Here is a 15,633-nt window from a genome sequence, read left to right as displayed (position 1 = left end):
TTCATAAATTGTTGAAATAAAGAGTATTTTATGTTTTATTAGAAGCAGAAATCAGCAATGTAGAATTTTGAACTTAGTCCCTGCTTTGTGCTTTCAAGATAGATTTAACTTTAAATGCATTCCAAAATCCTGCTCCAAGATTAACATGAAAATTGAGTAAATTCAAAGAAATTATGGTTCTATTTGGTCTTGAAGCATTTTCACAACATTCTTAACCAATTTTTTCAAATGTTTAGACTTATTTTAATCTGAATTTTTATTCAAATCGCTATTAAAATTGATTAAAACAGCATTCATACATCAGTAAAGTAGTGTGGATGATAATGGAAAACAGCGAAAACTGATTGAATGGTTTGTTCAAGCTCAATTTTTCTAAGCACCTTTTCTGTAAAGGATAAAATTTTCTACACGCTTGTCTTTGTTCGTAAATTGTTGAAATAAAGAGTATTTCATGTTTAATTGGAAGCAGAAAGGGTCAGAAACCAGCAATGTAGAATTTTGAAATCAGTCCCTGCTTTGTGCTGCCCTCTTGCCTATAGCAGCAATTTTTTGAACTATACTTGTGACGTCACAATTCTTTTTGATTTGCAGAATGCAGATGAGATACAGCCGCCATCTTAGATCTTGTTATTGTTGTCTAAGTCTTGTGTTCTGGTTCTAAATAGCTGTTTATTACTAAAATATTGCGATTCAAAGTCCAGTTTTACAAAAAATCACTTCTAATATGATTTTTCTACAAACATCAACTTTAAAAATAGTGAGCAATCGTTGAATAATTGCATAATGTGAAATGAAACTTTGATTAGGCAAGATCGTCGTAACTAGGATTTGATTACATGATTTTGTGAGTATTTAATTGATTCAAAGTTTTGTTTTATTAAAATAATGTTATTTCATTAGTAAATCAACATTATTTATACTTGGAAACTATTCTTTCCGAAAAAAAACCCAAAATTGTTATCAAATTCATCACTCCTATTACATTGCTTATGCTCTTGTGTTATCTTGATTTTATGAGTTTGTAATTAATTTTCTAATAATTCATGCTTAAATCTCATTGTAATATGTACTTGAAATCCTATTAAATCTATTTTTAGAAAGTTTTTTAGGTTAGTTTTTTATCTTTATGAAGTTATCTCTTGATGTGTCTGGCGTAGTCCAAGTTACAGGTAATGCTAGGTTGGGTTGGATTGGTGCGGAAGGCTTCAACCAGTCAAAACATCAATATAATCAAAAATATTGATTTTTATCACTTTATAATATTTAACTACATGCTATATCATTGATATTTTTTGTTTGGTTTTTTCATTTTTCAAATTATTTTTACATCTTTTTTTCATAGTGCACGGAGCTTGTATTAGTATGTAACCGGTTTATAACTGTAAATTTCTCATCAGAAATGTTACTTCTCAATGTATTGTATACCAAGCCGTGATTCTTTAGAGAAATTATAATTTTTTCTTGAAATTTATTAATTTTATTTACACTTTCAGACTCTGAATATTGAGGAATCCATTGGAGCTGATTGAGCCTTGGAAAAGTTGGAAGATAACCACAAAATATACATGGCTTTAAACCGAAACACAGATCCAATTCAAATTAAGGTACCTAATTTACTTTATTTTGATATTTGTGATGAATTTACACAAATATATTTCCCATTGTCTCTTCTCTCCAATATTTTTTCTTGTTTAATAATACTAACTTACCTAGATTTAAAAAAACATTCCCTGATTGGTTTTCGTGGAATTAACTATGGTTAAATTTGACCGGGTTTTGTGCAACCGTAAGGTGGGGCATGAGTATTAAGATATCCTCCAATAGTTATTTCATTAATAACCCTTTTTGATTTCATATGATTCCTTCAAATAGCCAGCTCATTCTGTAAATTCGACATTACTCCATATTTAATGGGATATGAGGTGATTGAAGGAAGACAGGGCATATATTGTTGTCTACGAAGTTGGGGCTTGAGTATTCTGATGTCCTCCAATAGTTATTTCATCAATAACCATTTTTAATTTGGTTCGAATCCTTCAAATAGCTAGAAATCACTGTGAAATTCTGCATAACTCCATATTTAGTGGAATATAAGATGATTGAAGGAAGACGGGGCATATATTGTTGTCTACGAAGTTGGGGCTTGAGTATTCTGATGTCCTTCAATAGTTATTTCATTAATTACCATTTTTAATTTGGTTCGAATCCTTCAAATAGCTAGAAATCACTGTGAAATTCTGCATAACTCCATATTTAGTGGAATATAAGATGAGGAAGACGGGGCATATATTGTTGTCTACGAAGTTGGGGCTTGAGTATTCTGATGTCCTTCAATAGTTATTTTGTCAATAACCCTTTTTGATTAGGTTTCATTCTTCAAAATAGCTAGCTCATTCTGTAAATTCGACATTACTCCATATTTAATGGGATATGAGGTGATTGAAGGAAGACGGGGCATATATTGTTGTCTTAGAAGTTGGGGCATGAGTATTCTGATGTCCTCCAATAGTTATTTCATTAATAACCATTTTTAATTTGGTTCGAATACTTCAAATAGCTAGAAATCACTGTGAAATTCTGCATAACTCCATATTTAGTGGAATATAAGATGAGGAAGACGGGGCATATATTGTTGTCTTAGAAGTTGGGGCATTAGTATTCTGATGTCCTCCAATAGTTATTTCATCAATAACCCTTTTTGGTCTGGTTCGAATCCTTCAAATATCTAGCTTATTCTGTAAATTCTACATTACTTCATATTTAGTGGGATATGAGGTGATTGAAGGAAGACGGGGCATATATTGTTGTCTTAGAAGTTGGGGCATGAGTATTCTGATGTCCTCCATTAGTTATTTCATTAATAACCCTTTTTGATCTGGTTCGAATCCTTCAAATAGTTAGCTTATTCTGTAAATTATACATTACTTCATATTTAGTGGGATATAAGATGATTGAAGGAAGACGGGGCATATATTGTTTTCTTAGAAGTTGGGGCATAAGTATTCTGATGTCCTCCAATAGTTTTTTAACTAATAACCCTTTTTGGTTTGTTTCTATTCCTTCAAATAGCTAGCTCATTCTGTAAATTCTACATTACTCCATATTCAGTGGGATATTAGGTGATTGAAGGAAGACGGGGCATATATTGTTTTCTTATAAGTTGGGGCATGAGTATTCTGATGTCCTCCAATAGTTATCTCATTAATAATTATTTTTGGTTAGGTTCTTTTGCATCCAATAGGTTTCGTTGTGTTCACCAATATCCAACTAAACTCCATATTTCATAGGATAGCAGCTGAATTAGCGTAATCAGTTCATAGTTCATGCTGTAAAAGTATATATTTCGGGGATAGACCTCTTGTATAGTGTTCCATATGGCTCAACTCTCACTTAGGCGACTCGGGTGGAGAAGAGACTGGACTCTAGTGGAGAGCATGTGTTTCCAAATGGTGACACTCAGACCAGTCGATTCTAGTCTCCGCGACGTCACCATTTGAAAGCACATGCTCTCCACTAGAGTCCAGTTTTTCTCCACCTGAGTCGCTTAAGTTTGAGTTGAACTTTTGAGACAATGCATCTTGGTAACGAGCGAAATAAATCCGTCGCGTTTATCTGCTGTTATAGTTGGGGTCTGAATGCTTTCAAATCAATCAATCTTCACCGTCTTTCAACCAATCTAGGGTTGTGTGGCAGAGAGGACCTGAAGTCCTAACTCTGCCCTTAAGTATGGCAATCAATTAACCAATCTTCAATCATCTCACTCCGTTGTAGCGGTGCTTGAAGTATGTTTTTTCAAAGATGAAGCTGTCGCATCTCCCAATGCAAATCTATGCTTCGCTGGTTTGAAATTGACAGACTGATTAACATTAGGAGATAAATGAGCTGCGTCTTTTAAAATGAATGCTTCAAGCTGCGCTACGGCGGTGTGAAATAACCTTCAGACCACAATCATAGAGAATAGATAGCATAAGAAGATATCCCATGGTATAAGACGTTTATGTTGCAAATGTGACCGTTAACTGAAGCCGATAGTCCTAGTAGTTGTTTTTGGTGAAGCTATGTGACGCTGGTAGTCTCTCATACTGTGCCCTTTTTACACTCTTACACTCCCAACAACACACTAATAATAGACAGTGTATAGGGTGTCTATGTTGCAAATGTGAGTGTTAACTGAAGCCGATAGTCCTAGTAGTTGTTTTTGGTGAAGCTAAGTGACGCTGGTAGTCTCTCATACTGTGCCCTTCTTACACTCTTACACTCCCAACAACACACTCATAATAGACAGTTTATAGGGTGTCTATGTTGCAAATGTGAGTGTTAACTGAAGCCGATAGTCCTAGTAGTTGTTTTTGGTGAAGCTATGTGATGCTGGTAGTCTCTCATACTGTGCCCTTCTTACACTCTTACACTCCCAACAACACACTAATAATAGACAGTGTATAGGGTGTCTATGTGAATTTAGACAATTCAGTTATTACTTTGGAGCAGATGAAAAGCCAAATAAATGTCATGGAATACCTGAATTATTTGAATTAGTCTATCTAAATTTGTAATTTATACTTTGTAAGTTTATTTTGGAATGAAATTCTATCAGAATTATGCATGAAAAACTAACCTTACAACTGTGACATAACCTAAAACTGTTTAATAAAAATAATAAAAGGATCATCATTATCATCGATCATGGACTAGGCTTGTAAAGCCTGTTCCGGTGTCCACCGCTTCCTCGGTTTTCCGACGTCCCTTTTCCCATCCAACTGTAACTTCCAAGCTTGTAGTGGAAGACGAGTTGGTGGCATAGACATAGGTGATTTGTCCACTTCATTCTGTATTTTTAATGATTGCTGTTAGTGGTTGCACATTGCACTCACTTCGAATTGTTTCATTACTTATGTGGTCTCGTCTTGAGTATCCTTGAATGCTGCGCAGAAATTCAGGCATGAATTCGTGAGTCATCATTCTTGGTCTTTGTCCATACATCACTACCGTATGTCATTGAAGGGATGGCCATTGTCCTATAGACCTTAATCTCAGTCTCTTTTCTGGCCTTACCATAGCCACCTCTAATATAAGGCCGCGGCCTACGATATTGCAACGTCGCAGTGTAGGCCTACAATCTAATACATGATTGGTGAAAAAGATCAGCTGGTATTTTTTTAAATCTTTTCCACCAATCATGTATTAGATTCTAGGCCTACACTGCGATGTTGCAATATCGTAGGCCGCGGCCTTGTATTAGAGGAGGCTATGGCCTTACCCTTTAATGTTCAGTGAATGACTCCACAAATTTAAAGGATTGCCTTGCAATTTATATTTCAATCTGAATGTTATTAATCAATTTCATATTCATCATATTGATAATAATATAACAATAATAAATTATTATTCATCCAATCCATTTTTCTGCTCCCAAATACATAATAATAGATTCCATTATAATTGTAAACCACCTTGTATTCAGCCATGTCTGTTTACATCCAGCAAGTAATCAGTGGAAAAGTATGATGAGCTGATCAGTGAATGAACTGGATATGACATTTTGTTTCCTGATCAGTTAGATCAAACAGTGCAGTCATTTAGCGTCATGTTCACTTACCAATCAGTATCTGCTAAAGTCTGTGAGAATTTACTTTTAACATGAAGAGGACAGTGGCGGTTCTAGACATAAAAAACTAGGTAGGCAAAACTTATCATACTGTAGGTCTATTCATAGACCTAGGGTAGGGCTACTTAAGTAATTCATGTAAAAAAGACGTCAAAGCATATAGGTATTAAATGAAGATGTATTAATAAATATAAAAATTTTTAATGCTCATATTAAATTGTTCAATTCGACACTATTTTGCTAATAGGCCAACCATAATTTTGCTGTTTTAATCATTCTTTCAAATAATATTTCAATTTGATAGGCTATTTATTTGGAATATCGAAGGAAATTTCTGAAATAAATACACATTTTAGTATTCATGAAATCAACGGTTCATTACACTTTAACATTATTTAGAACATAGAGTAATACATTTTATATTTACAACTGTAGTCTTCTTTGCATTGCTGAACGCCTCTAAGATTTTTTCTGGGTTCTTAATCAGCCTTTCACTTTCCTCTCGTTCAATAGATAAAATTGAAAGATTAGTTAGACGTTGTGTTGTCATTGTAGACCTGAGGTATGTTTTCCCCGTTCTAAGCATAGAAAGCCCTGCGTTCACGCACTGCAAATGTGGCATAGTAATAGACTAGAATAAAAACAATTTTCTGTTGAATCATCTAAAATATAACTCATGACTATAAACATTTAAATATACTTCCAAAATTTATTTCTTTATTTAACATTTTTAGGTTTACATGAAAAATTTCAAAAAAATCTCATAAAAACTGGGTAGGCGGCCGCCTACCCAGCCTAGGCCTAGAACCGCCACTGGAAGAGGAGAAACCCATTTCTCCTTCCACAGTTTGTAGCATAGACAGAGATGGTCATCCTGTGTGCATTTGGATGCACCGTGTCATTTTGCTTTACATTCTTGTGATGAACACATCTCCATAATTACACCAAACCAATATACCTGCTGCCAGTAAACAATTTTGGAACAATGCCAGGCAATAACTGGTGGGGAGTGTTGGCGCGATGCATGAGAATGCTGCTAGGTAGTGGGAGTGGTTAGTGAAGGATGGAGCTTCTGACACCTCCGTCTTTGAGAAAGAACAGTGTTAAAAGTAATATTTCACAGACTTCAGTTGGTGAATTCCCAACAGCAAGTCAGCAATTGATAGTTTGCTCATAGATAAAATCTATATAATTGATTGATTGATTGATTGATTGAGTACTTTATTTATGTAGATTACAATATATACTGGCTTATACACTTGTATACAATAGCTTACAATACAGCAAAGTTATAGATGAATTTACATAATATAGACTAAGAAAATAACTATTGAACTGTATATTATATGAAAAAGCAATTTGTAATATAATAACTATAGATAATAATCATATTGTTATGCATCTACATAAATTGGCGGAGCTTTGGACATATCAATGTCCATTCTTTGGGAAGAATATTAAAAATATCCTCCCCACTAACTCTCTACCAAAAAATAAGAGGGAGTAGGGTTGTGTTTGTTCGTGTGTTCGTTTGTTCGCATCAAAACATGTCAACTTGTGGATTGGATACCGGTAAAACGGGAATGATTTAGATCTCCAAATTTTGAACATAGATTCTAAAAATATCAATCTCGTGCACCTGGAAGCCCAAATTTCAATTTTCCTTCTAGATTTTTCAGAATTAATGTTCAAATTCATCTATGCTACCGTAGGCTACATGAAGTTTCATAGCCCAAAGTGTGTCTTTTTATGGGCAGATTATAAGACTACCATTTACGAACGTCTATGTAGCACAGCGGTAAAAGGCCTGCTTACGGAGCGATGGTACCTCGGTTCGAATCCCCGAGACTTCCCATTTTTTTGTTCTTAATTTTTTCCCTCGAAACGTATTATTATCAATTATTTTTTGAAGGAATTTGTTTTCATTACTATTGAACTTGGATTTTATCAAATAATTATTTTTAATGTAAAATTTTGCTGTAGGCCTATAATTGAATTTCATAAGAAAAACATGAATAGATCACAATAAAATAAGAAATAATTTATATTCTTCAGTTATAATGTACTATCAGACACGAATTCCCAGTGAAACGAGTATTTTAGGTATTTTGTTTGGAATTGGGAAAACAAAAGGCTGCCTGATTCAAATTGAGGAGGATCCTAATCGAACTAAAATTTATTGATGTATTGAAAAAATCAATATGATTCTGTGAGGTTTCCAAGTATTATGTATTCTTCAGTTTTCTATACTATAATAAAGGAAAGAACTGGCTTATACACGTAAGGAATAGGGAATTATGTTTGACGCATCATCACGTCTGAAATATACTCAACTGATTAATTTGAAATTTTGCATATAGACTCTTCATTAACCGAGGATGGTTATAGGCCTATTTTCAAATTTCGATTTTTTATTACGTCAAGTTTTCATTTTGCAGTTTTAAAATAGACCCTTGCGAAGCACGGGTTACCTACTAGTCTATATAATTATATAAAAGCGAAATGTCACTCACTCACTCACTCACTCGCATAACTTAAAATCTACCTGACCAAAAATGTTCAAATTTGGTAGGTATGTTCAGTTGGCCCTTTAGAGGCGCACTAAGAAATCTTTTGGCAATATTTCAACTCTAAGGGTTGTTTTTAAGGGTTTAAAGTTCGTCTTTTAGCATGTATATTCTTCTTATTCTCTTAATTATAATTGAAAAATGTCCATACCATATGTTATATAGAACTATAATCTAGAGAGAGTACCTCTTCGAAACAGTTGTTAACTGGCAACTAAATTAATAATTTTGTCAGGTTGGCATTAAGTTGAGTTGACTTTGTTAGGTTTGCACCAAGTTGAAGATTTAAATGCATTTATCGCGGAAAAATTGACTGGGCACTGCTACTTCAATCCTGGGAATATTCTATTACTAGCCGTCAGGCACGCTTCGCTCGCCATATCCGTATAGCCAGACGTTTAGTCTGGAACCCCGACTGGATTGTCCTAATATATGATAAAAATGCCCAAATGAAAAATGCAGGCGAGCGAAGCGAGCCTGCTGATCTCATTCCTGGATGATCCAGTCGGGGGTCCAGGGGGCGGAGCCCCCTGGCCAGACGGATATGGCGAGCGAAGCGAGCCTGACGGCTAGTATTTAATAAAATTATCATAGTTCTCTGGTGATATTCATTTGTCCAGATTTAAAGTGTGCTAAAAACAGCTGCAAAAACATAACATTCTGTTATTTGTGTTACCATCTCAAAAGATCCCAACATTTAGGACCGAATTCACCAAAACAAAAACTTGGTTTGATGTCCAGTTGATTCTCAATAAAAAAAAATCATGTTACAAATCCAATTCAAAATCATCTGACTTGAAACATACTGCTGCACAAACCTAGTTTTTGTTTTTGGTGAATTTGGGCCATAGAATCATGATCTATCTATATCTATATATTATATAAAAGCGAAATGGCACTCACTCACTGACTGACTCACTCACTCACTCACTCACTCACTCACTCACTCGCATAACTAAAAATCTACCGGACCAAAAACGTTCAAATTCGGTAGGTATGTTCAGTTGGCCCTTTAGAGGCGCACTAAGAAATCTTTTGGCAATATTTTAACTCTAAGGGTTGTTTTTAAGGGTTTAAAGTTCGTCTTTTAGCATGTATATTCTTCTTCTCCCAATCTCTTGATTAAAATTGAAATTTCCATATCATATGTTACTATAGAACTATAATCTAGATAGAATACCTCTTCGAAACAGTTGTTAACTGGCAACTAAATTAATAATTTTGTCAGGTTGGCATTAAGTCAAGTTGACTTTGTTAGGTTGGCACCAAGTTGAAGATTTAAATGCATTTATCGCGGAAAAATTGACTGGGCACTGCTACTTCAATCCTGGGAATATTCTATTACTAGCCGTCAGGCACGCTTCGCTCGCCATATCCGTTTAGCCAGACGTTGAGTCTGGAACCCCGACTGGATTGTCCCAAAATATGATAAAAATGCTCAAATGAAAAATGCAGGCGAGCGAAGCGAGCCTGCTGATCTTATTTTTGGACGATACAGTCGTCCGCCCTCTGGCTAGACGGATATGGCGAGCGAAGCGAGCCAGACGGCTAGTATCAATATAATAAGGCCAATCAAAAGGAAGAACCTAACATTCCTTTTCATCTCTACTACATAATTAAACAGACCATTTATGCTATGTTCATCTTATTTTTCAATGAGACAAATTGAAATCCAGTCAATCTGGGATACTCCATTTTCTTCTTTTGTTGGGGCACTTGTGATATTTTCACTTTTTGTGTAGTTGAGAAGTTGATATTGTGGTAATTATTCATATTGAATGAAAAAGACTAAGATATTGTCAAAAAACCACTGATTTATTGAAATTAGAAAGACCGGTTTCATTCATATTGAATGAAAAAGACTAAGAAATTGTCAAAAACCACTGATTTATTGAAATTAGAAAGACCGGTTTCGGTTATTACACCATTGTCAATCTCTGATAAACTAAAACTAAATACAAGAGCAGCAGAATTTATACTAGTAGGCGAGTACTGCTATTGGTCGAGGGCATGAACGCCTGCCATTGGCCTAGCTAGACAGTCTCCTCCCCCTCAACGGTGTGACAAAATGGCGGCTTAAGCAACAGAATCGCCATGATAATAAAATTTACTTTTTAGTACAAAATAATAACCAAGAAAACAAAGTGAAAGGAAGAACCTAACATTCCTATTCATCTCTACTACATAATTAAACAGACCTTTTATGCTATGTTCATCTTATTTTTCAATGAGACAAATTGAAATCCAGTCAATCTGGGATACTCCACTTTGTGGATACTCCAATTCTGAATTGGATACTCCAATTTTTTCACTTTCACTTTGTTTTCTTGGTTATTATTTTGTACTAAAATGTAAATTTTATTATCATGGCGATTCTGTTGCTTAAGCCGCCATTTTGTCACACCGTTGAGGGGGAGGAGACTGTCTAGCTAGGCCAATGGCAGGCGTTCATGCCCTCGACCAATAGCAGTACTCGCCTACTAGTATAAATTCTGCTGCTCTTGTATTTAGTTTTAGTTTATCAGAGATTGACAATGGTGTAATACCGAAACCGGTCTTTCTAATTTCAATAAATCAGTGGTTTTTTGACAATTTCTTAGTCTTTTTCATTCAACACTTGTGATATGTTTAAGACATGCACTTGCTCACTTGTACCTCAAGTTACATCCAACCCATTGGACCAATCACAGACCTTGAAGCCATAATATGCATACTATTGAATTTTATGTGTATTTGTTGCAGATGGCAACAGTTACTGTTAAAAAGGAAAAGGAGGAGGATGAGGATGATAGAAGCCAGCAACCAGATGCAGTGGAAGATGATTGCGGCCAACAAAATTATCTAATCCCTGGCTACAACATGATCTTCATCAAAGAGGGTCCATATGGTGAGATGAATTCTATTACTAACAGATTCTTGATTGACCTGACCAGTGCCGACCGTCCAGCTGTTTGGCTTGTCGAGAAAAAAAGCCCCAGTCGTCCTAGTTCAGTCGTTCAGTTCATTAGTTTGTCTTGTATTGTCAGCCCGTCGTCTTGTGCAAGATCAAGTTTGTATTTTTTGTCATGTAATTTCGTTCGGAAATTTCTTGTAATTGATTGTTTGAGTGTAGTGTGTGTGAATTATGAATATAACAGCGTAAATAGTTTTGAAATGAATTAATTTGAATCAGATTTGAATTTATAAAGAATCCAGTTTGAGCTTTGTTCAAAACCCAGTACATAGCCTGCAAGCTGAATACAGAATCAACGCGAAAAGGCAGCCCGGAAGCAAACCTTTCTTTTCCCAGATTTCACTCCACCCTGAATCTGACCAAAACACCTAATAAAGGCTTCGAAGGGCAAGTAGACAAAATTGGATTAAATCTGGTGAGTTTTTGCTCTTTTTTATTGTTCATTAATGCAGAGTTTAACAAACTCTGCATTAATGAACAATAAAAAAGAGCAAAAACTCACCAGATTTAATCCAATTTTGTCTACTTGCCCTTCGAAGCCTTTATTAGGTGTTTTGGTCAGATTCAGGGTGAATTGAAATCTGGGAAAAGAAAGGTTTGCTTCCGGGCTGCCTTTTCGCGTTGATTCTGTGTTCAGCTTGCAGGCTATGTACTGGGTTTTGAACAAAGCTCAAACTGGATTCTTTATAAATTCAAATCTGATTCAAATTAATTCAATTCAACACTATTTACGCTGTTATATTCATAATTCACACACACTACACTCAAACAATCAATTACAAGAAATTTCCGAACGAAATTACATGACAAAAAATACAAACTTGATCTTGCACAAGACGACGGGCTGACAATACAAGACAAACTAATGAACTGAACGACTGAACTAGGACGACTGGGGCTTTTTTTCTCGACAAGCCAAACAGCTGGACGGTCGGCACTGGTGCCAACAAGCCTGCTATTGGCAGAACTGTAGTCAGGGATTTGGCGCTACAATTCGAATGCTCTGGCCGGACCAACCTCTGTTGACTTTTTCCAGTATCACTGTATCTGTGCAACTACAATCATTTCCTATTATACTAAAGAACTTTGCTGAAACATATTATTGGCTTATCATTCCTTACCTACATCCCTCGCTTGTGCAACAACAAACATCTCAAATATGTCTTGGAATAGATAATGAAAAGACTATATCAGCACTTCTACTGGATTACAGCAAAGCATTTGACTGCTTGGGACATGACATAATTGAGAAAAACTGAAACTACTAGAAGTTAATGGAACAGCACACAAATGATTAATGAGTTGCCTATCATGCAGAACACAACTGGTTGAGATCAAGGGCACAATTCATGGATTAACAAGGCCATACCAATCCAAACCACTACCTGTTGCAAGAGGAGTCCCACAAGGGTCAGTTCTTGGACCAGTTCTCTTCATTCTCTTTGTCAATGACTTCCCTGCACTCATAGAGGATCAAAACACAAAATGCATAATGTATGCCGATGATACAACACTTTTAGTCTCAAGCAACACGGCTGAGGGATTGATCACAAATGCTGCCAACTCTACAGAAAACACAAGAATACTGTAATGTCAACGATCTTGTTATGAATGCCTCAAAAACAATTGAAGTTGAATGAAAAAGACTAAGAAATTGTCAAAAAGCCACTGATTTATTGATAATTAGAAAGACCGGTTTCGGTTATTACACCATTGTCAATCTCTGATAAACTAGTTTATCAGTGGTTTTTTGACAATTTCTTAGTCTTTTTCATTCAATATGAATAATTACCACAATATCAACTTCTCAACTACACAAAAAACAATTGAAGTTAATTTCAGTAGAAGAGGGGTCCAATTAACAAACTCATGCAGCATAGATAAGGGCAAGGTTGAATTTTTGGGCATTACAATAGACAGGGGCCTATCATGGAATGCACATGTAGATTCAGTATGCAAGAAACTAGGCTCAGGAATCTATGTGGTAAGAAGAGTGAAGTGTATTGCAACACTGGAAGCGGCAAAAGCAGCATACCATGCCCTGGTAGAGTCCTACCTGAGATATGGGCTTATTGTGTGGGGGGATCGTCTGCGGGCAATCTAAAGAGGGTTCTCACACATCAGAAGAGTGTTGGCAAGTCTCAAACAAAGAGAGAGATATCGAGATGCCTTCCGTCATCTGGGAATCATGACGGTGACCAACATCTACATCATGGAAGTCATCACCCATGTTAGCCGACTAAATCTCCAGAGAGGCACAGATGTTCATAAATACGTTACTCAGCAGGCAGACAACTATGTACTCCCAAGGCACAGGAGTGCAATCTTCGAAGAGAAACCTTCATATGTGGGCAGAAAACTGTGAAATCACCTACCGGAGAAAATAAAGAGGCTGGATTGTGTGACATTGAAAAAAAGACTTAGTGAGTTTCTTGAAACAGGAGACACAGACTGGCAATGAAAAAATTTAATTGTAAATACAAACAATTCAAATATATATGACTAGCCGTCAGGCTCGCTTCGCTCGCCATATCCGTCTAGCCAGGGGGCTCCGCCCCTGGACCCCCGACTGGATCGTCCATGAATGAGATTAGCAGGCTCGCTTCGCTCGCCTGCATTTTTATCATGTTAGGACAATCCAGTCGGGGGTCCAGACTAAACGTCTGGCTAAACGGATATGGCGGGCGAAGCGAGCCTGACGGCTTGTAATATAATATTCCCAGGATTGAAGTAGCAGTGCCCAATCAATTTTTCCGCGATAAATGCATTTAAATCTTCAACTTGGTGCCAACCTAACAAAGTCAACTCAACTTAATGCCAACCTGACAAAATTATTAATTTAGTTGCCAGTTAACAACTGTTTCGAAGAGGCACTCTATCTAGATTATAGTTCTATAGTAACATATGATATGGAAATTTAAATTATAATTAAGAGATTGGGAGAAGAAGAATATATATGCTAAAAGACGAACTTTAAACCCTTAAAAACAACCCTTAAAGTTGAAATATTGCCAAAAGATTTCTTAGTGCGCCTCTAAAGGGCCAACTGAACATACTTACCAAATTTGAACGTTTTTGGTCGGTAGATTTTTAGTTATGCGAGTGAGTGAGTCAGCCAGCCAGTATACAGATGGAAATTTTTGCAGATGGCGTTTATTTTCTTGACAACTAATGTATATTATTGATGTTTATTATAATCAATAATTAATATTATATTGGCTGGGAGGACTTGGATCAAAGTTACCTACTATAGAAGGTGGATGTAACACAAAATTGTTTGATCTGTTGTCCTATCATTTCCACTCACTGTATAACGTGAATGACACTAATATCCTGTATTATATCCTATAATATCCTGTTTTCATATTTTAAATGTTGCATTATTGATGATTGCAGATGAGCAAGAAGCTGGAGGAACTGCAGTGGAGAGTGAACCAGAGATGTGGCATTCAAACTGCAGCACATCTGGCCAAGACTACACAACAGAAGAGGGTGGACTGAATGAGCATGCCATCTCTCCAATGGAAAAGTGCACTGAGTCATCTGTGGCTGGCAAAAAGACCAAGCTCCACAGCTGTGCTCACTGTAGCTATAAAACACCAAATTCTGCTAATTTGAAGAGACACATTCGGAAACACACTGGGGAAACACCGTTCAGCTGCGAGTTTTGTGACTACAAAACTGCTCGTTCTTGTCTTTTGAAAGAACATATAACAACACATACTGGAGAAAAACCTTACATCTGTGACTTTTGCGACTACAAAAGTGCTAAGTCAGAAGGTTTGAAGAGACATATCAGAACACATACTGGAGAAAAACCTTTTAGCTGTGAGTTATGTGACTTCAAAAGCTCTCAGTTATGTCATTTGAAAAGTCATATGACACACATACTGGAGAAAAACCATACAGCTGCGAGCTTTGTGAATTCAAAAGTGCTAGTTTAAGTAGTTTGAAAAGACACCACATCAGAACACATACTGGGGAAAAACCTTTCAGTTGCGAGTTTTGTGACTACAAAACTACTCATTCTTATCTTTTGAAAGAACATATAACAACACATACTGGAGAAAAACCTTACATCTGTGACTTTTGCGACTACAAAAGTGCTAAGTCAGATGGTTTGAAGAGACATATCAGAACACATACTGGAGAAAAACCTTTTAGCTGTGAGTTATGTGACTTCAAAAGCTCTCAGTCATGTCATTTGAAAAGTCATATGACACACATACTGGAGAAAAACCATACAGCTGCGAGCTTTGTGAATTCAAAAGTGCTAGTTCAAGTAGTTTGAAAAGACACCACATCAGAACACATACTGGAGAAAAACCTTTCAGCATGGAGTTTTGTGACCTCAAAAGTGATACGTTGGGTAATTCGAAAGCACATACCAGAACACATGCAGCAGAAAATCTTTTCAATGAATTATGGATTATTTCAGATCATCAAGAGGCTGAAGGAAGTGCTGGGAAGAGCGAACCAGAGATGTGGCCTCCAATCTGCAGCACATC

The 15,633-nt window shown here is 36.2% G+C and overlaps 1 protein-coding gene across 1 annotated transcript; it reads left to right on the top strand.

The window, feature by feature from the left end:
- Nucleotides 1–587: 587 nt before the first annotated feature.
- Nucleotides 588–15,218, top strand: LOC111051901 (zinc finger protein 16-like). Its single transcript, XM_039444482.1, has 4 exons — nt 588–844; nt 1,494–1,604; nt 10,915–11,059; nt 14,522–15,218. The coding sequence occupies exons 2-4, from the start codon at nt 1,566–1,568 to the stop codon at nt 15,067–15,069; spliced, it is 732 nt and encodes a 243-aa protein (XP_039300416.1). The 5' UTR covers nt 588–844; nt 1,494–1,565; the 3' UTR covers nt 15,070–15,218.
- Nucleotides 15,219–15,633: the final 415 nt, after the last annotated feature.

Source organism: Nilaparvata lugens, unplaced genomic scaffold (genome assembly GCF_014356525.2).
Source record: "Nilaparvata lugens isolate BPH unplaced genomic scaffold, ASM1435652v1 scaffold4793, whole genome shotgun sequence".
NCBI lineage: Eukaryota > Metazoa > Arthropoda > Insecta > Hemiptera > Delphacidae > Nilaparvata > Nilaparvata lugens.
This window is presented reverse-complemented; position numbering and strand designations above follow the sequence as displayed.